This window comes from Cheilinus undulatus, linkage group 4 (assembly GCF_018320785.1).
Source record: "Cheilinus undulatus linkage group 4, ASM1832078v1, whole genome shotgun sequence".
NCBI lineage: Eukaryota > Metazoa > Chordata > Actinopteri > Labriformes > Labridae > Cheilinus > Cheilinus undulatus.
In genome coordinates, this window is record NC_054868.1 from 27,391,238 (window position 1) to 27,418,090 (window position 26,853).

General features: G+C 39.4%; 1 protein-coding gene across 1 annotated transcript; it reads right to left on the reverse strand.

Moving 5' to 3' along the window:
- Window positions 1–70: 70 nt before the first annotated feature.
- Window positions 71–26,461, reverse strand: ecpas (Ecm29 proteasome adaptor and scaffold). Its single transcript, XM_041785007.1, has 49 exons — window positions 26,370–26,461; window positions 25,498–25,628; window positions 25,159–25,275; window positions 24,651–24,769; window positions 24,289–24,438; window positions 23,981–24,158; window positions 23,577–23,716; window positions 23,311–23,389; window positions 23,093–23,212; window positions 22,899–22,984; window positions 22,718–22,793; window positions 22,575–22,624; window positions 22,412–22,478; window positions 22,169–22,291; window positions 21,958–22,061; window positions 21,633–21,756; window positions 21,461–21,541; window positions 21,169–21,382; window positions 20,777–20,868; window positions 20,463–20,597; window positions 20,200–20,350; window positions 19,882–20,054; window positions 19,493–19,594; window positions 19,060–19,183; window positions 17,078–17,223; window positions 16,745–16,799; window positions 16,536–16,650; window positions 16,332–16,400; window positions 14,931–15,048; window positions 14,675–14,842; window positions 14,491–14,570; window positions 13,999–14,104; window positions 12,339–12,386; window positions 10,882–11,000; window positions 9,081–9,231; window positions 8,927–8,992; window positions 8,681–8,770; window positions 8,527–8,593; window positions 8,345–8,436; window positions 8,181–8,247; window positions 6,053–6,250; window positions 5,302–5,513; window positions 5,162–5,205; window positions 4,869–5,061; window positions 4,634–4,781; window positions 3,384–3,489; window positions 3,187–3,275; window positions 3,028–3,099; window positions 71–1,009 (listed from the first exon to the last, which is right to left on the reverse strand). The coding sequence occupies exons 1-49, from the start codon at window positions 26,389–26,391 to the stop codon at window positions 870–872; spliced, it is 5,517 nt and encodes a 1,838-aa protein (XP_041640941.1). The 5' UTR covers window positions 26,392–26,461; the 3' UTR covers window positions 71–869.
- Between the last annotated feature and the right edge of the window lie 392 nt (window positions 26,462–26,853).

Below are 26,853 nucleotides of genomic sequence, written 5' to 3' on the forward strand. Positions count from 1 at the left end.
TTGTATGGAATTAGAAATAAAACGCCATTTATTTGCAGTTCTTCAACCCAAAAACAGTCATTCAAACTTGTTAAAACTGTCAATGTAGTTTTATTCTATCAGGAACAAATTCAAACAGCATCACTTTTGATCTTAACAGCAGTATTTTGTTTCTCAACACTTCACAAAAATGGCTGTCATCTTTCTTACTCATCCTGCAGACAGGAGTCATGACACTGTTTACAGACACACAGAGGGAAATATCAATGTCTCACTTCTTTCACAACTTGTAAAAAGTAAGGACATATCCAAACCCCAGATAGTGCAACTTCAAATGAGAGTTGACTCATCATCTGTATGTGTTAGCCAACATGTGCAACCTTGCTGTTGTTCTAACATTTAATGAGTAGGCAAACCCACAACAGTAGTAAAAGTCCCCATTTTGGGGTTACAGGTGTACAGCATCCACAAACCCAACACATTGGTTTATATAGCATTTATCATAATTATCTTACTGTCCACTTTAATGAACCAAATAAAACTCAACACATTTCGATGATAGCCTTGCCCTTTACTACTTTCACTGTGAGGTCAAACTCTGAGCAAGCTGTGTTCTAGTCTCTTTGAATTGTAAAGTTTTCAGCCCAAATGTGAGTGACGGCTTGAGTGAAGCAGTTTGATAAACAAAGTCAGCATCCAAGCTCACAGGTTATATGGATAAGTACTGAAAGTATTTAAAATGTGTGCATTTAAGAGATCACTGCATTGGTCAGATAATAGAGTGTGTAATGTGTTGTTTTTTAACTGATGAAGAAAAGAGGAAGTTGATGTATTTTTTTGGTTGTGACTGCATGACTGACTTTCTTGTTTAGATTTCTGTAAGTGTGAGCTCAGGGCTGACTCTGTATGTGCCTGCGTAGCTCCTGGGCTTTATCCCTTAGGTCAGGTCTGCTGTCTGACTGCAATGTTGACAGAGAGCGCTGCAGCTGCTCCCGGCTCTTCACCGACACACAGTCCCACTGCTCACTCTCTGTAAGCATAACGAGCAGAAAACAGTTCAATACAGACACAGGTACTGAAAATCTTTGAAACATCATGCACAGGAATATGTATTTTACTCGCATGTTCTAGATTACATGACAGCTTCCTTGACTTATCCCTAAAATCTGCTGTACTAGTCTGATTTCAATAAAAATGTGTGGTTTATGAATGCAAGGAGTAAAAAAAAGAGTAGCAAAGATAAACAACAATAAGGCACTACAGGCGTAACAGCACCTCCGCAAGGCTATACAGGTCACACTAAAGCTTTCAAGCTCACTGCTACTATAAGTATACTCACACATTATGCTGATGATGTTATGATGTACCTGGCATAAATTTCACCCCATTTTATCTGCTTTTTGCAGGAAGATGGTTTAAAACATAAGGAATGGACAGATATTAGACACTATTTGGGGTCAAGTATTGTGACCAGTGGGTGCCACTTTAGCCCAGTTGGAAGAGCATGCATCCATATCCGGTGTATTGTCAAAAGACACACTGATACACTATATTGCCAAAAGTATCCATTCACCCATCCAAATAATTGAAATCAGGTGTTTCAATCACTTCCATTGCCACAGGTGTATAAAATCAATCACCTAGACATGCAGACTGTTTCTAAAGACATTTGTGAAAGAATGAGTCACTCTCAGGAGTTCAGTGAATTCCAGCGTGGTACTCTGATAGGATGCCACCTGTGCAACAAATCCAGTTGTGAAATTTCCTGGCTCCTAAATATTCCACAGTCAACTGTCAGTGGTATTATAACAAAGTGGAAGCAATTGGGCATGACAACAACTCAGCCATGAAGTGGTAGGCCACGTAAAATCTCCATCTCCATCTGGCAATCTGATGGACCAGTCTGGGTTTGGCAGTTGCCAGGAGAATAGCACTTGTCTATCTACACTGTGCCAAGTGTAAAGTTTGATGGAGGGGAGATTATGGTGTGGGGTTGTTTTTCAGGAGATGGGCTTGGCCCCTTAGTTCCAGTGAAAGGAACTCTGAATGTTTCAGCATACCAAGAGATTTTGGACAATTCCATGCTCCCAACTTTGTGGGAACAGTTTGGGGATGGCCCCTTCCTGTTTCAACATGACTGTGCACCAGTGCACAAAGCAAGGTCCATGAAGACATGGATGAGAGAGTTTGGTGTGGATGACCTTGACTGGCCTGCACAGAGTCCTGACCTCGACCTGATAGAACACCTTTGGGATGAATTAGAACGGAGACCGAGAGCCAGGCCTTCTCGTCCAACATCAGTGTGTGACCTCACAAATGTGCTTCTGAAAGAATGGTCAAAAATTCCCATAAACACACTCCTAAACCTTGTGGAAAGCCTTCCCAGAAGAGTTGAAGCTGTTATAGCTGCAAAGGGTGGACCGACGTCATATTAAACCCTATGGATTAAGAATGGGATGTCACTTAAGTTCATATGCAAGTCAAGGCAGGTGAGTGAATACTTTTGGTAATATCATGTATGTTACTGCAGGGGATGGGGACCGAACCCTGAACCTTTTGGTGGGTCAACTATACCGCTGATCAAAGCTGCCCCAATCCATCTAAAAGAAGTCCAAACATTTCACCAAACCTTGCATGTGAACCTGCTAGCGGACAACGTCAGGGATCACTTCAGTTTTTAAGCATTATTTGTCTGGAAAACCATAAGACTCTGGACAAAATCTCACAGCAGTGTATCCAATATTTGTTGAGACGTATCAGTGTGCATCAAAGCTTTATTAGTCCGACAAGCATCGAAATTTCCTGAGCTGTGCTGTAAGTTCATAAGTAATTCCTTTGGTAGAACAGAAAAATGTTAAGAGAAACAGGAACGCTGGTTACAAGAACCCATTTGAACTGTGACATTTAGTGGAAACTAAGTGCAAACTATGTCATATCCACCTCTGAGCTAAATATTAGGTTATGCTGCATATTCAACAGAAAGAAAAATAAACTTTTCTCTTGCTAATATTCAGTTTGAAATCAGTCACAACATCAGCAAAAACTTACCTCCAGTTCTCTTTACAATCAGATCCACAACTGACAAGGCCTCTGTTCTCACAGAAGAGTAACTTTTGTTTTCTAGAAACCAAAAAAAAAAAAAAAAATGAATATAATACAGATTAGTAAAACTTAAATTCATCCAACACTAAAACTGTGAGGCTTTACCTAAAGGGCACGTAAGAGCAGCGCAGGTCTCAGTGAGGATCTGTGACAAAGCATCAGAGTCCTCACAGCCTTTCTCCAACAGCAACAACCTAAAGTGGAAAAAAAATAAATAAATATGAATCACAGGCATCCTTACAGGGTGATGTAAAGGAATATCACAATAAACTGTAAGTAAAATATTTTTAACAGCTCCTTACCCCTGGTAGTATGCCTTCATTGATTGGAGAACACCAAGTTGGACTTTCCAGGTACTCAGTTTCAACTTCTCACACATCAGACCACACACCTCCACCTGGAAACGAGCTACAGACGGACACAGAGATCAGCTGTGGGTTGCACCAGCTGTGCGCAAGTTCAAACCTAGCCTAGTTTGAGCGTAAGTTCTTACTTAAAATGGAGTTTACACTCTCCTAACATTTACAGTGTTGCACCAGCCGTGATAATTTCAACGTAGGCTTAAGTTATAACTTAAATCTTACACCCACCCCCTACTAGGTGTAAAGTTCTCCCTAGAATATGGCTGTCATGGTGATAGCTCTAAGAGATGGGATAACCCAGAAGGTGACAAGGAGTTGAGGATTTTACCGGCAATGTGGTGTCAGCACTGCGTTCAACGTGTTCAAACATGTTTATGTAGGGGTTAATGCCCGACGAGGTGTCCAATTATTAGGGATTAATGGATGACGTGGAGGCCTGAACCGTCTGATGCGCACTTTCTAAATGGATTTATTAATGAAAAGACATGAAGACAAGTAAGACTGAGAGTCATCTGTGATCAGACTATTTACCTGTATGTTAACATGCACAGTCATCTGATAGAAAGCTTAGTTTTAGCAGACCAGCTGGTTATATAAATACAGTAATTCCCCCTTCTGCACTACGAGGTTACAGACGTGAAACGGAGCTGTCCACGCTCTGCAGGTCCGTCAGACACGTCAATATTTATCAGATATTATCATGCCGGGCTTCTTTTCTTTTGTTTATGTTATTTAAATCTTCTGACAATAGTTTATAGCAGTCAGAACAGGAGGGAAGTGAGTTTTTTGTGACTCTCACCTCTCAGAGTTGAGGTGAGCCTGGAAACAAGACATACATCGGATATAGAAGATAAGACCGTCTTACGTTGCTAGTCTTAAACCTGGAGTCTGTCATTTTATTTATGTCAGTTAAGTGACGGTTGATGCCGGTCCGCAGGCTCCTTAGGCTGGCAGTGCTGTACTTCCTGCTCAGAAAATATGACTGTCTCAAGTTGCTATAGTTACTCCTAACAGAGTAACGGCTAACGGCTGCATATTAACTTGGAAGAGTGTAATAATATTTTGACAAGAACTACTTGTGATGTTCAACGGTGTCCATATATCAGAAGTTAATGGACACCAATGGAATTTCCAGAGCCAACCAGAATTGAGTATTCACCAAGACCATGGTATAATTGACTGTAACCAACCTTGAGTCTGGGGGTTTCTAGGCCAGGCTTTTCCAAGACTCTCAAAAGCACAGAGCAGAGCTTCAGTCTGCAGCTCCCTCTCCTTCACATCTCTATCATCCTCATCCTCCAGTGACCTGGGAGATGCCGCACCACTCTCCGGGCAGCTCTGATGGAAAACAGGAAGATGGATTGAGCTTCTTGAAATGCTGCTAAATCTTCCACTGTAATTACAACTAAGTGGATGTTGTTGAACCTTTCTGATCAGAGGGAAAAGGATCTCAGCCAGGTTGCTGAAACGGTCCTCTTGGCAGCTTTGAAGCACATCTCCTGCACAACGCAGAGCCGCCATTTTGTAAACTAGACTCTCTTTCCGACATTCCTTCAGCACAACTTCCAACACCTCAGGGATGGTGGGTTGGCCCGTGCACGGCTTCTGCAGCTCCGTGCTGAAAGAGAGTGATGAAAGTAAAATAACCAGTATATAAACACTGTAAAAAAAAAAAAAAAAAGACCACTGCATAGAAGACGTTCTTAAAGGTGGCTTACCTGCATTTGGAGACGACTGAGCCGATGGCTTTCAACAACTCCTCCTGAACAAGGAAAAACAGGGAAAAAGATCTAAATTATTTATTTTTCAATTTTTTTTGTTTTTTTTACTGTTATCTTTTGTTCAAATCTCCCCTTACCTTGCCCGCCCATGTGCGTCCAGATAGCCCCTGCATCAATGCTGTTAGCACCATGCCAAGGTGTGGTGCTACCAACGAGCCTGTCTGTTCCTTGGCAACAGTTGCCATGGCAGCTGCACCCTGAGCCTTCATTTTCCAGGACTGGGACTGCAACGCCTTCTGCGTGATCGCAATCAGCTCTGTCATGTAGAGTCTGATGCCGCCAAAGCTTCCTGGAATCACAGAAAGTTTGAAGAGTTTGTTATCACAATTTTCTATGACATATGGATGTTCAAACCAGCGAGACATTAAAAGTTCCTATGAGGTTAGAAAACAGATTGAACTCAAAGCTGATGTCTCTATATGATCCACAAAAACAAACAAACAAAACAAAGACCACAACCATAGAGAATGATTTCTTTAATATAGTTATTTTAAAGCCAAAAAAGCTGCCATGGAGTAAGTGTCAGATGAAGTTCTTCCAAATGGCTTTTGTTTACAACTTAAAAAAGCAAACATTAATTATTGAGACACATCTGACTGTAAAATAGACAAAACAAAATCAGCAAAGAGATAAGCAGAGTCTCTTTGTCCACAGGACCAACCTTTACAAATATCTAAACACCATATGTCTTTGTTTCATCTAAACAACATACATTCATTTTACTGCTCTTTCGCTACAAATGATAATAATGTTTTTTTTTCAAGCTATTTTAATGTTAGTTTTTACACAGTGGATCTTGTTCAATTCAGAAAGGGGAGCTTTTCTTACCTGGGACATTCTCCTGCCACACCTCAGCCCACAGCGTGGCATCGTGGCTCTCACCCTTCTCTTCATCAGGACCGGGTGCTTGATGCATACCCAGGAAGGCCAACGGCAGAGCCACTCCTGCGTGGCCCTTCAGCACATCAGGGCTGTAGTGGCTGATAGCGTGTACAGTCAACGCACATGACGACTTATACACAGGCTCTGGAAGTGAGAGAGGTTGAAGAATAGTGAAGAGTGCAGTTAAAAAATACTGTTTGATAAAATGCATTTACAAATAAACATGCTTTAAATGCTGAAACAAGTGAGGAAAACACAGAACCTAGTGGAAAATAAACATGCATTGATAGTTCTACATAGGTGGTTTTCAAAACTTGACCAAGGGATTTCAGAGGAGGTACAGCAAACAATATTGAGGAAGGAAAATACCCAGAATCATTGAATAACCCATCAAAAATGGATGGAGAAATGCTTGCAACCACCTTTTATATTTCTTGATCGGTGTACAAGCATGAATTTAGTCAGAAGAATCTTTTTTCCTTTTCTTTTACACTTAAATCAAAACACTTTCTAATCTCTGGGGTTTACCACAATACCAGATTTAAACTTAGATATGGTTCTGACATATCAAATACTGACTGAGGTGTAATGGTTCACCATTTGGTTATTCCTAGATTTGTTATTTTGAAATGACAGAAGTGTTAGTTACAGTTTGTTCCACATTATGTTGTTTAAAACTACCAGTGATAGCCGATGTGATCTGTGGCATACTGAACATTAAAACAACAGTGCAAAACAAAATGACGCAAAATAAAAATCAGCACAGAAATTAATAACATATACTGATTTGAAATAGTAAAAAAATACAACAAAATAGAAAAAAAAACTGTGCATCCTGGAGGAATGTATCATTTTTCTGATTTATAGGGTGAGCGCTCATGTAGTTGGTAAAGAACAATGGGTATAGGGGTTACTAGTGCTAAATCACTGCCAGTATTAAGCCAGCAACAGACCGTAGCCTCGTTTATTAAAGCATGTGAAACTCATAGCTTAGCATAGCTCATAGATTCCAAATACCAGAATCGTGGCTAGTGGAAATACCTAGTGGCTAGTAAGTCTGCAGAACCACTAGCCACCGTGGCTGGTGAGCAAAAGAGTTAATGTCAAGCCCTGATTACACCCCTTATATGGATATTTTTTTCAACACCATGGCAACAAAAATACAAATCCTCGGTACATCTGTGACAGCTTCTAGTCAAAAATATAATTGAAGAGCTAAAGTTTTTAAAAGCTTTGGTACTGTTCCAATACTACTGATTATCAAAACAATGGAGACTGCATAATTTTTAAAAAATTGAGTAAAAAAGCATCAGAATGAGGCACAGGTGGCCTACTGGTTTAAGGCACGCCCCTTGTATGGGGTTGGCCCGGGTTCGAATCTGGCCTGTGGCACTTTCCCGCATGTCTCTCCCTAGCTCTCTCATCCCTGTTTCTGATTCTATCCACTGTCCTCTGTTAGCAATAAAAGCATAAGACACCCATAATAAACCTTAAAAATAAAAAAGGTATCATAATATCCAAATTTAACCCTGCTAGTGTGAAGTCTTGAATATTGGACAAACTGTGTGTGGGGTGGTGGGGTATGTCAAGCGGTTTTGTCTGCATAAATTAGATTTGCACATATCGACTAAAATATTGATAAAACACTTACATGCAGTTTATAGAGATCTTTTGGTAAGAAAGTTGTGCAAAGGTCTTTTTTGGGTTTTATCATTAAAACCCTTAAAATCAGGAAAACATTTTGCCCCAGATTCTTGGATGGCCATTTCCATCAACTGTTATTCATTTTATTTGGCCCATCAGCCGGCTGAGCAGGCACTCGCGCATATTTACAGGCTGATTCAGTCACAGTAGTTACAACTATTAAAGAGATTAAAAGACGTGATGAAAATGAAGAGTCAATTGATCAAAACTGAACTTAATAAAATGTAACTGTCCACTATTTGTTCCTTTTGTTCGGCTTAATGTGCTTTTGATCTCAACAGCACTGGAAATGACAGAAACCTTAGTGCTATTCTGAGAATAAAAAAAGGTTTAATATCAAATAAAAACCATTCTATTTTTGCATTCTTACCCTCTTTCTCCAAGTACCAGCTGCTGAGTTTCAGTAGTAGTTTCTCTACACTGCTGTCTTTTGCTGTCTGATAGGGGAAAAAACAAGCCAGAAAAATCACGCTTCTGCAATCCTTGACTTGTGTGAAAATGAAAATAATATTGCTCATCAGATGGACTGCTTACCCTGACCAAGTGTCCCAATGCAAAAGCAAATTGTTTCTGTACTACACTGCTTCTGTCATGGATACCATTAAGCAGGGCACTCATCAGTTTACCTAAAACAGAAATACCTGAGATGAGTTTACTTGAACAAAACACACATTTAAAACTTGGGACAAACAGAAGAGGAACCTTTATTTTTTTACCTGAGTATGGAGTAAGGTCTTGGGGGCACTGCACTGTGAGTGATACAATAACACTAGCACAGCCACCCTAGGACAAGAAAAACAATAGACATAAACCAGCTAGTTCAACATATCTTTTACAGACAAAGTAGGAATTAGTGACTATTGTGTTTACCTTTGTTCCCAAGCCAACTCCACTTTTAAGCAGCTCACAGAGTCTGGGAACCAGCTCTCCAAGCACAGAAACATCTAGGTGCTGCAGACACTGAGCAAAGAGCAACACAAGACCTAAAAAAAACTGAACTCACTGGCTTTTATCATGTGTTAAGTGGAGACATTTAACAGTCCGTCTTCAGAACTGCAACAAACACTTTAACTGATCAAAAAAACTAGTAGAAATGATGATTGTTTTTCTGTTTACCATGTTTATTGTCTCCATCATTGGAGAGGATTTGGCAGCACTTAGTCTGGCAGCATCCATGGCACTCTAAAGAGGAAGAAAAGAACACATGATGACTCTGAAATTAAACAAATAGGATTTGGTTCAGATCTTTATGACACTGAAGCCGAGTTACCTTTTCCTGCTCTGTGGCTCTGAGACTGAGGTAGTTGAGGACCTGAGGCTCCAGGGTGCTGAGAGCCTCCAGGAGTGCAGGGATCAACAGGGCAGCATGAGGCTTTAGTCTAGCCCCTGCTGTCTTACTAATCTTAACCAGGGTCTGGATACTAGTAAAAAAAAAAAATCAGACTGGTTACTATCATTTCATTTTTTACTTTCCAACAGCAAACGCAGGAAAGCAAATACTGCAGTTTCTCAGGTGTACACTTGAGGCTAACTCCACAAGCCAAGGATAGCTGATTACAAATCATATAAAAATTAGGGCTGGGCAATTAATCACAAATTGGATTAAATTGCAATATGGCCTGCTGCAATTTTCAAATCCCAGGAGTTGTAATATTTCTTTAACTTGAAATGTGTCAAAATACCAGTTTAATAAATCATTTTTGCAGCAGCAGCAGAGGTTTTATACACATTATGCAATTCATAATGGTTAACAATAATCCTTCTTTTTGTGTTTTATGTATGTTTTTCTTAATCAAAATGAGTGACATAAAGTGATAATGCCCTTAAACGAAGCAAATGATATCACATTTGCAATGGGAGCAAAACTAGTTAGCTCATTCTATTTAAAACTGATGAAGCCCCCCCCCCCCTTTTATAGCTTAAAGCTTGTTGCACCCCCATATTCAGATTCATGCTAATATGGATTAATTGCTTCAGAAATAATGTCACTGTTGTCAATACACATGGTCTTATTTATGGAATTATTTATTGCTTGAATTTGTCAAAAAAATACATAGGATTAGCCCGAGAATAATTGCGTATTAAATTGCAATCGCAATATTTGGGGAAAAAAAAATCGCAATTAGATTTTTTTTGCAAATCGTTTGGCCCTAATAAAAACGTCATAATTTACAGCAGAAATAAACATGTTTAAATTCTGTTTCAAAAAGAAAAACAGAAGGTGCTTTGGATAACCCCAACGAAGACCACAAGCCGAAATGTGTCAGTCTTAGGAGTTACAAATGTTGCTGGAGCTATCTGTTCTCTTTAAAACCGTTTCATCCTCTAGCAAATGAAGTTGTGCTAGAAATATCTGCTTTAGTTCCACAGCTTGGGTCAAAAAACAACTTGTCTCTAGACAGGCCATTTCTTTATTGTTTAAAAGGGAATTATTTGTATACTATTCTTTTTAGGCTGAGTTTACTGACAGGTGGATGCACTGTGGGTGTTTTGAGGCTAAAAAATTACATTGCAAACCAATTGAGTGTTTCTGGGTTTGGCTTTTTTTTCTATTTAACAAACAAAACTTTAGTCAATCAATCAAGAAAATGTTTCCTCTACTGACTCTCTACAACAAACGGGTTAGAAGGTGTTTTTGTAAACTGCAATCTGTAAATCACTTCTCATCACTGACAAACCCTCATAAAGAAGAATTATATCATTGTTAATCTGAGTGATAAACCGCATGAGGAGTGTGCACTCTCTGGCAAGGTGAATATAGTTCTCAGCACAACTCCTGCATAAGGTTACACAAGTAATTAGTATGATAATTCATACAAATTAAACTGTCACTGTGAAGCCTTCATAAACTCTTAAACCTTGTTTTTTACATCACCATCACAAGGGAAGTACTTGTTGATCCACCAAGGAAGAAAGCCATAAGATGGAGTTATTTGAAAACAAACAGAAAATAATAATTTTCATGCTGCAAAAGAACAGCAAAGGAATATTTCCTTTTGCCTTGGGGATTTTAATAAGTGGTACTTGACAGACAGACAAGCAGTAAATGTTCCATCATTAGCGGCTTTTACCTGAGTGAGCGAACCTCTGACACATTGCTGACGATGCCCTTCTCCAGCAGGGTGGGTAACATTATGGCGACAGTTCTCTGGGCAGCAGAGCCCATCGACTCACACATACGTGTACACACCTGGACACCAGAGAGAGGGAGCGAGGGAGAGAGAGAACTGTATGTGAAAATGTAAACATCTGGGCTACAGTCAACCACAGAAAAACTTGGACTGAAATTACACCTACAGACCGACCAATCAATTTATCATTCAGGTAAGTAAAAATGAATAAATTAATAAACTAGAAAAGCACTCGGAGAGCGCAAGCCTCCCCCATTAGCCCTATCTCCCAATAGTAAAGAATCCTTCAAAGAAATTCCTGGATCCAGACGGTGATCCGGATCAGTCCCAAAATCTAATCAGTTCTTCCTTGCGCCATTTCTGACATTTCCTGAAAATTTCATCAAAATCTGTCCATAACTTTTTGAGTTATGCTGCTAACAAACTAACAAACCCTGCCAATCACATAATTCCCTTGGTGGAGGTAATAAACAAATAAATAAATTAGTGAGAGAGAGAGAGAGAAGCGAGAGAGAGAGAGAGAGAAAACCTTCCTTGAATCTCAAAATCTGTTTAATCCATTAAAAGGTTCCTCAATGCACCCTTCAGGTAGTCTGAATGATCTGGAAAATTAACCTAAAAGCATTATTAGTTGTTTTTATCCTTATTATGTTGCACTAAAATTGCAACTAACTCAGTGAGGATCAGTGAGCACCTACCTTTAACCATATAATTTTCATGACCATGGCACGAAAACTCTTTAGCATCACAAAGGCTAACAAATGTCCTCAGATAATTGTTTGCATAAATTTATAACTATTAACAGGAGCACTTGTTCCAGTCCGCGATGTATGAGCGTGTATCAGACAGCATTCAGCGTTTATTTACGGAGTTGAAGGGAAAATGTTTGCTGGTCAGGACTTAATGACCAGGAGACTTCATCTTTTCTCTCTTCTGCTATCCATCTGTCTGTTAAATACAGTAATGCTGACATGTACATTTTATTGCAATGATAAAGGGACCTAATACCACATATGTGCTGACTGGAGAATTAAATAGCCTGCAAGAGTTAAGGTCCTGACAAAGGGCAGAGTATAGACACTCAAGATATGTTGTTTCCAAGTTATTTACTGCCGCTGTGAAGAAATCAGAATATAACATGCTCTGTATCACTTAGTGTGCCTCTCTGCCTGGATTGCCCAGTACTGCATTGCTCCTCCCTGTCTCCTGCTGCAGGACTCCCAATCATTCAACTGCATGCTCTTGCTGTTTCGTTCTTGTACATGCACGCAACCAACCAGCAAACTGGATCTTGATCGGACAAGAACATATCAACCAACTGAGTCAAAGGTGTCAGCCTTAAGTAAAAACAAAGATATTTTCATCATGCTGGCGAATACTCTGCTGAAGAACTTTACCTTACTGAGTGTCTTCAGTGCCAAGTCTGCAGCTTTTCTGACTGACTCCTGATCAACAAAAACAGTGGACAGTGGATTAAAATCAATACATTTAACAACAATCAATACAACATTCAATAAGACTTCCAAAATGTTTTTATGTTCTGTTAGTTAACCTGCAGCTTTTTTTACTGCTCTGCATAACATCTTTGAGCAATTTGTGATCTAGTGTGCATTAGGGTGTGAACCTCTCCTTCTCAAGACGATTTGATTCGAATCTCAATTCACAGATTACGATTTGATTCACTGACAATTTATTAAAATACAGAACAATTTGGTCCGATCCATTTTGATTCGGTTCAGTCCGATTCGATCTGGTACAGTCTGATTATAGAATCAAAATAACTTTTTGCTTTAACACAAATTAGCAAAAAAGGGGAAAACAAGATCACTTCATAATAATCTAAGTTTATTTGATCTAATTTATAAAACAGACTAAATGCCAGGCCTTCTGTGCTAACATTCTGAAATTATGTTTAAGAAAGTTTTCATCACACCCAGGTGCCCAGGTGTCTTACTTTGACATAAAATTGGGAAATAAATATTAAAATGAGTTTTTACTGGTACATGTTCGTCCTTCTGTACTTGTAACTTCCTGAGCATGATTAATCCAAATAACAGTAAAAACTAAATATCAAATTTTCCCAAGAAGGACAAATTAAAACAAATTTAAAGTCACAAGGAGATTTGGATAGACAGAGCTCTGTGTGTTTGCTGGTACAGGAGAACAAGGGGTTAAAATAATACTGAAAACAGTCAATTTAAAACAGCTTTCTATACATTTTTTCCTTTCACAATTCCTCTTCATGTGAGTATTCAGTCTACATGTTGGTAAATTATCGTTATTTCCTTTCTCTGTGTATCTGACCATTCTTGATTGTTTTCATTCTTGAATTATTACACTGGAGAACAGCTGATCTCCAACTCAGTGAAGTCCTCTCTGTTTAATATCATATCTGTGGGCTCAAATGTATTGATTATGTCACCAAATCAATCATTCCCAACAAACCCCATGAAAAGGGGATGTTGTTACGGGGATAACTGAAGACTTCTCCGAGTTTTAACTCAGAAAAGTGTTTATGTTTGGGTCTGTTTGTGCTGCGTTTAACGTTATCATCTTAGCTAAACTTTAGCTCCTCCACCTATACAGGTGAGATTTATGAGCCGCCGTAGTTCTTAATCACTTTTCTCCAAAGCAGATGGGCTGACATTTCGAGTCATTATCCATCCTTCATATAAAGTACACATGAATTTTTCCTGAGGTAGCTACGTAGCGAGCACCTACGGCAAACTGAACTCTCGTTTAAAGGTAAAAGGTCACCGCGGGTTGCGCAGCTTTACAAACGCTGAGCCAGAACATGGTGGAACGGGCTATGATAACAAGTAGCAAACAATGCACCGATCTCTAACGTTAAAACTGATCCAAAGACCAGTTTTTGCTGCATTTTTACCGGTCCAGGGCTCCGCTGACTGGTGCACTCGGATCGCTGACGTCAAGATCGGTTAACCGATCCATATCGGATTATCTTTACACCACTAGTGTGCATACAATGTTGATTTCAGCAGAATCTGACAAACTTAATTTCTCTGAAGAGTAAAAAAAAAAATTGTTCCTTTTCACCTTGATATCATCGAGGACTCTGAAAAGCGTCTCCCAAATTTCTGCTAGGTGATCAACGAGGTCATCAGCCTGGCGGCCACGAATCAAGTCATTCAAAGCCAGGCAGCTGGAAGGAAATCAGAATGTTGTAGTTTAGGCCTCTAGCTTACATGATTTTTTTACTTGCAATTTATGATTTAACAGTTGACTGTACTGGAAATAAGCAAAAGTAACAATGCCCTTATTGTTTACAATAGCAAATTAAATTAAATTATTTACAAAAAACAGGAAGATAACGTAATTGAGGGTGAAAAAGAGAAGTGTTTCAGAAAAAGTGTAACCTGTTTAATTCCAAAAAATTAAATAAAAATCTACCTAAAAAATAAAATGAAAAGACAGAAGACATTTAAGGGAACAAGCTTAGCCTTATCAGTCTAAATACAGTGATTAAGCAAGAAAAGTAGATAAAATAATTGTCAACAGTTCTGTGAATGAAATGTATCGTTATCACACCTGGACTCACGAACTCTCCATGTGTTACTGGTCAAGTTCGAAATGACATCCTTCAGGATCTCCTTCAGATACTTGTCCACCTGAATAAAAAAATACAGTCATTTACCAAACTTCTGATTACAGTCTCCTTATCACCTAACACCATTTGTCTGAACATATGCATTTATTGTGTGCAAAGTCCTACCAGGGTCTTATCAGTGACCAGTGCATCCCAGATACTGGTCATAGCCTGGCGGATGCTCAGGTTGGGGTCAAACTGGTAGCGATACAGACGGGGCACAAGTTGGGGCAGGAATGGAGCCAACTGCTCCCCAGCCTTGGCTGCAATCATGTGAAAACCAAAAGCTGCTCCCTAAAAGGGGAGTGAAGAGGGTGAGATAAGACGAGATAGAAAAAAAAGGGCCATGTGAAGGGCTCAGGGCGATGCAAAAGCATTGTACCTTGCGGGAGTTCCACATGGCGTGATGATTGGCCAGGTTCATGAACTTGTAGACGAGATCTGGTTGGTTCAGGTCACTGGCCAATGAGCAGAGCTCCTTGTATGTGGTCAGCCCATGACTACCAGGAGTAGACAGGGTTAAAGAAAAAAGAGAAAAAGAACCCAAGCAATCAGGCATCATAAGCTTTGACACAAAAGAAGAAATGTACGGAGCCCCTTAAGGGACATGGGAGAAAAAATAACAAATGGGAGGGGAAAAAAACAAAACAAAACAAAACAAAAAAAAAGAAAAAAAAAACTAACCAATCATGGAATTTTTTTTTTTAAAACAGTTTGCGAGATCTCGCAAAAGTAGATTGAAATGACATAGCAGTAACTACTTCTGGGTCAAACCAACCAAAACAATGGAGGGCGACATCCATGGGGGAGATCCATTGATTTTTACTTCAAAACTGGCCTAAAATAAAAAGACATTTAATCCGTGCTTTGTTGCAGAAATGCTTCTCGTCTCAGAGAAAGGCATCTGAAGGTATTTTGGGTGAAAGGGGACTCTGTCATTGTAAAACTTACTCGGATCTAGCATACCTGGTCGAATTCATCAGCAACCAGTTGCAATCCTCCACACAGCGGCACAGTACTGATGGGTGTGTGCCAAATTCACAGAGCAAATATTACGTGTAAGTAAAGAAAACGTACAAATGGGTTTGAAAGAGATGGATCCAAGAGGGCATTCAATAAGACAAGTGAGCCATTTAAGAAGACATAACTAGTTTGCAAAAGGAGCTCACTTTATCCGCCACTTGAATTCACACGATAAAATGAAGCCATATGGAATATGTATCAAGGGGAGCATCGGTGGCTTTTCAGGAAAGGTCAAATGGCTTAATGCCTACACAACATTTGGCACACACCCATCTGTACCCATGCAGCTGTCCAGAGGATTACAACTGGTTGCTGATGAATTCGACCAGGTCCACCAGATCCGAGTGTTATGACAAGAGAGTCACATTTCACTCAAAAATCTATTCAAATGCCTGTCGCTAATACGAAAAGCATCCCTGCAACTAAGTACAGATTTAATGTCTTTTCATTCAAGGCCAATTTCGAACTTAGGTAAAGTTAGAAAGATATTTACGGATTCTGCCTTTCCGCCATAATAACTCAGCAGAGGATCATCTCATTTACAAAAACCCTCAATCACTGTACATATTATGTCTATGATTACAATCTACTTTTACAAGATCTCGCAAACCGTTTCCAAAAAAAATTCCCCATCAACATATTAAAAAAAATCATCATCATCATTTTTAATTTTTTCTTCTCCCATTTTTATATTTTTTTTCCATGTCCCTTAAGGGGCTCCGTAGAAATGTATGGTCACTAGTGGTGATGTATCACTTACCCATCAGGGGTTTTCCCCAAACTCTCTCCTTGGAACACCTCTGTGTCTTCAGAGACAGAATGCTTCACTCTGTTTTCACAGACAGTTAACAATATCATTACACACAACAACATTTCTGATCATTTTTACCACCCTGAACTTAAACCATCTGTGACTCTAGCTCTTGTCATAATTCTTTGTCTTTCATTTTGACCTTTCAGTTACCTTTTGCCTGTCATGAGAGTTTCTACCAGAGTGGACACCAGTTGCTGCTGGTCGACCTCTCCTCCCATCTCATAGACAAGACCCAGACCTTTAGATGCCACATCCTGACTCAACTCTAGACAAAAGAGGATGAATAACAAGAGGATGACGCACAGCCTGTTTCATTTTGTATATCTGAAAAGAGCTCAGCAACACAGAAATCTTCTTACCATCAGGGTCTGACAGAACAGAGATGAAGGCCACCTGAATTTCCTTGAGCTTGGACTTTAGAAAGCACAAAAACAGAATGATTTTTTAAGTTGCAAACACAAGTAATTAGCATATAAATAAAACTAAGACAGCTGTGATGCAAACCCTGACCTCCTAATCTCAAACACTAAAAAGCAATACCCCAGATTAGTACAACTATTTGAAAATATTTAGTTCTTCTAGACTCAAACAATGTTATGATGCGTGTCAAGTATCAAGTTAATCCTTTTGATTATCATAATACATTTTTGAACTTGGACAACAAAGAAGTAAAAGTTGTAAAATAGACCTACTGTGATTTCCTTGTGTTGGCTGAGTTTCTTGACCAGTGAAAGCAACCAAATGCAGGCTGCTTGTCGGACATGAGGGTTCTGGCTGGCTATATACTTAGTCAGGATGGAGTTGAGGACCCAAGGAACCACATCATTGCTTTTTACATCTAAACGTGAAAGAAAGGGATTACTGATGTCATAGCAATATCGTAGAGAATGGAAGATGGAAATACGGCCAAAACAGCCATAAATCTATCTTATCTTCTATTGTTGCTCTGCTTATCTTCTCCCTTTTTGCACTTCCCCTTCCTCTCCCTTTTTATCTGCCTCTCTCTTTTCTCAATTTCCCTCTTCTTTCTTTGTTTTTTCATCCATTGATTGATTGACTGAATGATTGATTGAAGCAGAATGCTGTGGGGTTTTCATTAAGTTACTTAGATTTTTTTTCTATATTAAAAATTTAAAACTTTCTGAGGGACCATTTGAGGTATTGATCTGATCAACATACAACTGACTATAAATTAATGCTCAAGAAAATTAAATATTACAGGCAGAGGGTAAGGTGCCATATATTAAAATTCATAGCAAAACATATCTGCAGGACAAAAAATAATGTTCTGCCATCAGCATGCCCACACTGTCAAAAAAAACTCTCACTTTGAAAGACACACAATTCATTGTAACATGGGCAGTCAATCCTAAGACCTACATCATGCATACATAAAACCCCCACATTTTGACAGAATAATGCTGTTCCTTTTGCCCCACAGCAGGAATGGAACAAATACTGATATGGCAGTATACTGTATAATCATCTTTACTTGTTTGATATAATCAAACTTTATGAAAACTAAAACCGTATAATGCTCTTAACGGACATCTCTGCCAGTTTGACTCACTATGTGACTGTTTGATGACTCCTTACGGTGGCACTTATGATATAAATGAGGACAATGAGAAGAGAAGTTCATTGGCTAAAGAAGAAGACATTTGGATAATGTCAGACAGAGGAGAAAAGAAAAGATGAAGGGTGATAAGAGGTGACACTGACATCACATGAAAGCAATAAACATAGAAATCCTGTATTTGACCATTTAAGAGGCATCTCATTTTCTTCAGATAAAGACATACCATAAGTAATGCAAAATGTCAATTATAGAAAAATTGCTATATTGTGATATCAACATTACTGTGGCCATACATCATACCTGCAGCTCTTAAACTACATGCGGCTCTTTAGTGACCAGTTTAGGCTCTTTTATGGCTTACTTAGGGATTAAATAAAAGGAAACACTGTCATCAGAAAAGATTCATCGGTACTCACATCAATAAATTTGTTTCCCCACACACAGATGACAGGCTTTATTTCCCAATTTAAATGTTTATCTTTTTTTCTATCTGTATATTATTACCGTGGGTTGTGCTCGCGACAGAGGAACATGCATAAGTGAAAGAGAGAACTGAGAAAGTCTGGTGGGGGTGCGTCTCTCATGTTAGTTTATTCATTGAGATGTGCTGTCTCACACACAAACCACATGCTGTCATAATGTAATATGGAGAGAAACTTGTCTAAATGAGGTGTCTTATTTGATTTTTAATGTACTACTGATAATAAATACTGTATTGTAAACTTAAGCCTCAAAATTAGGCCAAACAGAACGAGGCGATGTAGTAAAAATGAGTGAAAAAAAAATGAAAGCATTTCTAAAAATCAAAATCTGAAACCCCAAATAGCCAACCATAATCCATCCGCTCTTAGAAGTGCATCATAACTCAACCTCAACACTTGGTAATATTTTAACAAGTCTCTAGGCCACCCCCCGTTTGTGGCTCTTGCAAAAATATTCTCCTAACAATGTGGCTCTTGGATGGAGTAAGGTTGAGTACCACTGTTGTATTGTATCGTGTGGTATCGTATCAATCCTCACCCTTACTCTACAGTGACCAAACACATAGACAACAGTTTAGATGGAAATTAAACCACCAACACTGAAAGTACTTACTGTGTGGTGGACTGTACTGGTCCTCTGTGCAGGTCCATGGGTCTCTGGCAGCTCCAGAGCTGGTGCCAACTGCAGCACTGGTTATAGCCTCTCCAACTGTGAACTGCAGCTCCACCTGCTTGGCCTTATAAAAGGAAAAATACAGTAAGAAATGTGTTTCCAAAAACACTCTCAAACAGTGTCACATGTGGACTGTTCAATGTAAGAGCATTAACACTGCTGTATTTGTAGGAGTTAGAAACCCCCTCTCTTTCTAATACCTGAAAGCTTGAAACCCCTTACCTGACTATAATGATAAAAATCTGAAAGTCGTTATTTCTTTGATTTGTGGGATGAAATCATACCAGCTCAGAGTTTAATGAGAAAAACAAGCATGTTTACAAAGTCCTGGATAGCTAGTGATACTACTACTGACATTCAGTCAGTTTCTTACCTCTACAGAGTCCATGAGACCCTGCAGCAGCTTCTTCTGATGAGGGAAGTCTCCATCTCCCACAGGAAGGTAACCCAATGTCTGAATCGATCGCTCCTTCATCTAGAAGTAGAAACAAAAATTCCAATATTTGTTTGTTTTTAATCACCAAAAACTGCAAGCAAACTCATCAACATAGTTTAATCTTCACAAATTAATCTCTCTTCATCTGTGATTTTTCCTAAGCTTTGCCACTTTTCAGTTCTACTCATCATTAAAATAATGGAGATAATATTGTTTTAAAAGAGGTAGTATAGAAAAAAAATCACAAACATATCATGACGAAAGGGTGCAACATCTATGAACTACATATCCTAGCAACTGCTTTCTTTTGTGAAGCACTGGGTTACCTTCGTGCTCTCTTTGCCAGAAGGGATCCGAGCCAGCAGGTTTTCCACAATTGACAGTTTGGTGAAACCCTCACCCTCTGCAGGGATCAGCAGGGAGCCATTTCGTCCAATTTCCCCCAAAGCTGTGCAAGCTGCTACAGCCAGCATTGCACTATTGTTGTCCAGGAAAGAACCTGGATAGAAATACATGCACACAAAAACACAACTTTGTTTGAACTTATATGATAGGTAACATCTTGAAACAAAACATGTGTTACTGAAAATAACACAAACACTTTGCCTTGACTACAAAAACATTGATGCTAATTAATTAAGTACCGATTGTCTTTGTCGCCATGGCAACAAGTTCCTCATCTTCTTGCCCCACGTTGTGCATTGAGTCGCTTGAGTTTAGTGCTTTCCTCCTGCTCATGTACCTCCCCACCATGTAGCCCAGAGCCAAGATGGCACCATGCTGAGTCTCAGGACTCTGTGATTCAACAAAACCAACACAAATGTACATGAGTTAAATATGAGATATTCAAAATTGATACTGAGTAATACTGATAAAATAATTATTCTGCAAAGACAGAGTGTCTTACATGGTTGTCTTTGGTGATTTTGACCAGGTTCTGCACAGCCATCTGCAGCTCATTCCCAGTCATAGTGGAAACCACCAAAGCATACAGCTGTGCTGCAAGCTCCCTCATGTCTTCCTTATTTGTGTTCATAAGACTCTGGAGGAGGAAATATCATTATTACAGCAATATGTGAATTGGTCTTATGGCTAAAATATGTCACAGGGCATCATATTGTTGACTGTTTCATGACACATAACAGATAAGATTTAGTTCAATTATTGGCTTCCCTCACCCTTTAATCATGAAAATGCATTTAACAAATGGGGAACACTCACTTTAATCCAGTCAATTTTATCAGTAAATCTGGGAGCAAGTTTCTCTGGGCACACAGACACGACCTCCAATAGACAGTACATAACTGGAATTCCTGCAAAGATGAAGAGCAATAAATAACCAAAACATTCCAATAAATGCATGTTAAATAAATCATTAGACATTATTTAATGGAATTAGGACCCAATATAACCTATCGCTTAACTGTGTAATAAAACCAAACTATACAATGTCTGTTGTATAGTTTGGACTTTGAGTCAGAGTAATCAATGAGCCCCATATAATACCTGAAATGTATTTCAATGTACTGCAAGAAGTTTATGCAACCATTGAGGATGTTCTCAATCTTAACGTTTAATGCACCCTGAGGACAGACCAGTCTCGCTTCTCTCACCCCCTACGGCAGAAAGCAGCTGCTGCAGCAGATCCATGTAGACATGAACAGGGTTTGCCTCAGAGCCTTTTGACACTGTGGGCTGATCAGACAACAGCAGTGTTTGGACGTAGCGTCCAATGGCTGGTGCATCATCCTGCATGTCTGCAAGACGTGTCGACATTGGCGTGGCTCCAGCGCTGTGGGCTAAACACATCCTCAGGTACAAAACAATCTGAAAAGAACAAATAAATTAGTAACTGCTGAAAAAAATCTGCATTTGAAAAACCTCGCTGTGGCACTTAATACCTACTTCTGCAAATGCAGATGGGTTGAAAGGAATAGTGGCGGTTCCAACGATATACTTAGCAGGAGTCTTGATTCTCTGAGCTGCCTGATAATGACAAGACAAAAAGGATATGAGACTTAATCATCATTTATGCACGAATGGCCTCTAGCTTGTTGTCTTGCTTCCAGAGCCTCACCTTCTCCTGGACATAAGCCACCATGTCAGGAAAAGAGGGCATTGGCTTTGGTCCCTCCTTCTCTGAGCTCTTTGTGGGTAAAGCTCTCAGCACCCTCTGGGCCTCTCCGGACACCTCCTCCCTCCTACAATACAGACACCCAGCTCATTTCAGCTTCTGCATCATGCACAATCAGAAACTTTGATCATACTAATTGCAGTTAATCAATTTGTAACTGTTGAGTATATGACACTTAAAGTGCTTCCAGTACTTATTGTTAAAATTTAGATCAAGCATTCATGTTTCAACATAGCCCTTGACAGACATTCTGTGTTTTGGGACTTACGGGTCTCCAGCTGCCAGTAACAGCAGGTATCTTGATGGCACATGATCAGGAGCAAACACTGTGCTGGCAAACTTCATGGCCACCTGCCGAACCTGCACCTCCGGCTGTCAAAACAAACAAACAATAAGACATCATAATTGGCCCCATGCCCAGTTATTTACTAGTAAACTTAGAAAGTGAAAAAAAATGTATTTTTCCTGTGAATTCTCACCTTTCCAATGTATGCAGCTACCAGGGCCTCCATCAGGTTCAGCAGTGCCCCCTGCAGGTTGGCATAAGCTCCTACCATCATGGACAAAGCCTCCTGGATGGCAAGGCGGACATCCGGCTCCTCCTAATGAAGAGTTTTTTGTTACATCAGTATATGATAAAACACTGTGATCTCCTCAGAGCAGGAGCTTACAACAAGTTTTCATTCCAGATTATGTACGATTTTTAAGGGACCTTTACCTACCTTGCACATGGACTCAAAAAACTGCTGTACAAGTGCAATATCCTTTGTGAACAGCTGTGGCATGCGGCTAAAGGACACGTATGTAACAGTTAAATACTGTCAGCTTGTTTTGACATTTTAGAAGTGAAAATTTCTCAGAGAAAAGAGAATTATTTCATGATACCTTGAAAGTTTTCCAACAGCAGCATAGGCCACACAGAGTAACTTGGGATCCTGCAATGACAAATATTTCTAATCCTTATTAAACAGTATGAAAATTAAATTTGAAGTTGGAATTTAAAAATGTATTGTCAATTGTTATTTTACCTCCTTATATTCATTTATGAGTTTGGTGAGACCATTAAGGAGCATCAGTCCCAAAGGTTTGTTAGTGTCAGGACATCTAAGTAAAGCCAATAAGATGTTTAAATATGACTAGTCCAATGCACAACAACAACAAAAAAGTAATGGCTTACTTAAAATGAACTGATAAGTGCATGACACTTACACCATGCAGATGTGATGGACAAACTGCAAGGTAAGAGACAGCAATTTGTTGTTGGTACTGGCTCCAAACAGACCATCATATACAACCTACGGAGAAGACAAGAGTATTTACTGCACATAAACCTGAGCAAGCTTAAGCACCAAATGTTTGCAAATATTATTTTTGAAGAATTCCCATCAGGGTAAAGATCCTACCTGAATGTTAGCTGGAAAACACTCTGCAGCCAGGCGTGACCGTAGAAGATGTGGCAGGATTTTAAGCTTGACTCTTGTGCTTACAGGCTCATGCTTCAGCTCTTGCTTCATATTGCCCCCCTTGTGCACATACAGACATAATTATCATCACCTAGCGAATCTTTAAAAAACAACTATAAAAACAAGCACTTTTTTAAAAAAATATTAAATTGACAAACCTTTGTTTTAAGAGGAACATCCCCCAGATACACCTTGTACATCTTGTTGATTATTAGAGGATTATTCCAATCGATGATGCTAAAAGAAATTAAAACAACAAAATTCAGAGTAATATGAATTCAAGGTGTCTCAAAGGTTTTAACAGGTTTTGTTTTCAAAAACTAGTTAGCGGACTATGTACTTTACTGGCTAAATAAGAAAATTACTGAGTGATTAATAATCTATTGTCTGCATATGAACCACTGATGACTCAAGCTTTACCCACCTCTGTTTGCTCTTTAGCTCCAGATCTGCTGCTGTGGCTACACTGTGTCGGGTGTCACTTGATGCCACCACCAGGTGCACCACTGTCTCCACCTCTGGGACCTGCTTTGCCTCTATGAACTTAACTATGCCCAGCTTACACTGTCAAACACACGTACAAATTATAAGAAGTCAGTAAAAACTCACAGCAGGCAATGTGCATTGTGGCCATATAAACTCTGAAACAATGATGACAAGATAAACTGGAAACCGCATTAGATGTTCAATGCATGCTTGTACACAATGCCTACATTTACCATTGTTAAGAAGTGTTAACTATTTTAACTTAGAGAGGCTCCAAACTTTTACAAACATGCACAGAATGCCAGAATATAGCATTTATTTTCATGGTTAAGTTACTGGTACCTGCTCCAGCTGTTCCGCGCTCCACTGGGCCTCTCCAATCACCCTCTTGGCAGCATAGACACTCATCCCTGGGGGAGGCTGAGGGAGACCCTGGCCGCCTGTAGCCACTGTCCCATCCCCAGAGCCTCCCTGAGAGGAGGACGGAGCAGGGCGAGTTGGGGATTCATTGAGCACAAACCTGAAGAAGTCAGAGCGATAAAATAAGGCTTCTTTTCCAAATGATGAAATAATCTGAAAAATAGCAAACACACATATTCAAAGAACCCGATCATACAACTATATATCCAAAGCAGACAGCAGAAACTCACCCATAGGGCATTAGCAATACATCTAACATGAACTCAAGTAGCAACTGCACTGTCTTCGGCCTCTCGGTTAAGTTAAATGGAGGTGCAACCTTAGATGTGTCTGCAGGATACTTCATGTGGTATAGAGTAGGGATCAGCAGGTGCATCAGGCTGAAGGAAGAGAGAGAGAGCATGTTGAAAACAGTTCTGAAACAAAAGAATAGGGCCAGCACTGCATCCAGAGGACTAAGACAGTATCCATGTTTTGCTTGAATGTATCAATGAAGCAGTAACTCCAGTATATACTTCCATTCTATCTGGTATGGTAGGTAAATAACGCTGTGCATCTCAATTTGTGTGTGAGTGAGAATATTTTCCCTCACCTGTCCTGCTGTGGCTGTGGTTTGCCTTCCATGGCAGTGAGAAGTGTGGGGGCCAACTCACACTGTTTTCCCACCTCCAGACGTGGGTATCCCATTTTAATGTAAATGATTGTGAAATTCTGAGAAACACAAATGAAAAATATCAATACTTCTCCCTCTATTAGCAAACCAAAATTAATCAAATTCAACATCATTTGAGTTCTAAACTACTATTTAATACTGACAATATTTAGACCAATTCAAAATGCTTCACTGGCATACCAAAGTGACAAAAAAAATGAGTATTTTATCAAAAAGTCTTAAAAACAAGTATTTCAACAGCTGCAGTGACTTACAACATATCTATCTGACTGCATCTCATTACAACAGTGCTTAATAAAGTCCAGCACCTTGTCAGAGACGCATCTCATTTTGGACACATTAACCTGGAATTTTTAAAGCTGCAGTCTTCAATCTTTGACATTACTAATGTACATTAAAATTGTTCCTGGGTACATTTTGTCCTTACCGTAACAAATGAGGCAGCTGCTGGATCTTGGTATTGTACCAGCAAAGTTTCTACTGGAAGCTGAATCTTCGGTCGGCTTTTTATCCTCTTGTTAAGGTGGACCAACAACTCCATTACCTAATGGAGAAGGCTCAATGGTTATTTTCCAATTCTGGAGATAAATCAATGAGTCAGCCCTTTATTACCAGTTATAGATCTTGGGTCTATTTTGGTTTGGGTGAAAAAGATGGTTTTAAAAGCTTAAGACTGTGACATGTACACTTTTGCTGAGGTGTTCCTAGATATAGATGAGATTATCTGCAATCTCTTCAGCAGAAAGACAGAAAACACTTCTCTTACTTTCTTTCGCACGCCCTCCTGTACACTGGAGAGTTTGAGGAGTACAGGAGGGAGGAACTTGGAAATAATGTCCTGGAGTTGCTCGTCTGTTTCTGCATGGCCCAGGCGAAGGAACACACGCTCCAGTTGATCTGCAAAAAATTACATTTAACCTCTTAGCTTTCATTTTCTTGTATATCTTTGTCACACCCAAAGAATACACAATACAACCTCTTTAAAGCACCCACTCTCCTATAATAGATAACATCTCTGTTTCTTGTATGCAACCACAAGCAATACCAGTCTGTTCGACCTTCAGCTTTCTTTTAGAGGGGGTACAATATACAGTCTTCACACGGGGAACTAAGATGAGAGCTCCTCGTTTCGGTTGCTCCATTTTGGCTAATAATCTCGTCCTGTCAGCTGCTGTGTTGGTGCAACCATCACCCAGCCCTTCCTTCTTTCAATCGGCATGGTTCAGCTAGCTACAACAAATGAGGCACTATCCACGCATTTTGGCATTTCTATGCCATAATACAGGCTTTTAAGAAATAGAGTCATCATGCAAAATTGATCTGTAATAAGCATAAGCATTCATGATGTAAATCTGCACTTTAAAAGTTTGATTAAACAAACATATTAATAGCCTACGTGATGGTTTCATTTTGAGCATGACTGGGCAAACGGCCTTCTGACGTTAGCATTCTAGCTAACAGTATAGCCGAGTAGCTAGCTGTCATTACAGTCAGTTTTTTAACTGAACCAACCGTTAACGTTTCAGAGAAAAGACCTAATCGTTACAATGCAATGATTGTTGTTTAGTATAAGTTTAGCTTCCATTAGCACGACGTTTGGTGAGATAATGCCTGAAATAACGTAGAGAGAAAACTTACTGAGTTCATCCTGAGCAGCCATGTTTGCAGAGAGTCATCAGCGACCCTCCCAGTTCACCGATTGTCACTGCACGCGACAACGCCACTCCTTCTCAGATGCTTCCTCGCGAGTCTCTACACATAACGTTTTACTTTTATAAACAAATGTTTCAGGGCTTTTGATGCATCGGGGGTTAGTTCTAATGCTACGGAACGCGTGAAGAAATGCACACATGCTTGTAGGCTTCTAGAAAGTTAACCGTATTTTCCCTTCAGTTAATATTTTTTGTCAATCAACTTCAATTTCAGAAAATATCAAAATTACCGTAATATTTTGAAAAAAGTTCAAAGTTCTTTGTGAAAGTTTCCCATAGCGGCAAGAGCACATTTGTTAAGAACATCTATTCAGATATTAAATGAAAAAACGAGTCATATGTTATGTCTATATCACACACAACCTTTAGACAACATAGATGCTGTTATAAGTATAATCTTTGTTTTCTGT

Bases quoted from the DNA above. Each gene is read 5' to 3' on its own strand.
- ecpas (XM_041785007.1), bottom strand. From the start codon at position 26,391: ATGGCTGCTCAGGATGAACTCA. The intron at 25,629-26,369 runs GTAAGTTTTCTC...AATTTTTTGCAG, and splicing joins GGCTGCTCAGGATGAACTCA to ATCAACTGGAGCGTGTGTTC. The intron at 21,542-21,632 runs GTGAGGCTCTGG...TGTCATTATCAG, and splicing joins TGGCTTATGTCCAGGAGAAG to GCAGCTCAGAGAATCAAGAC.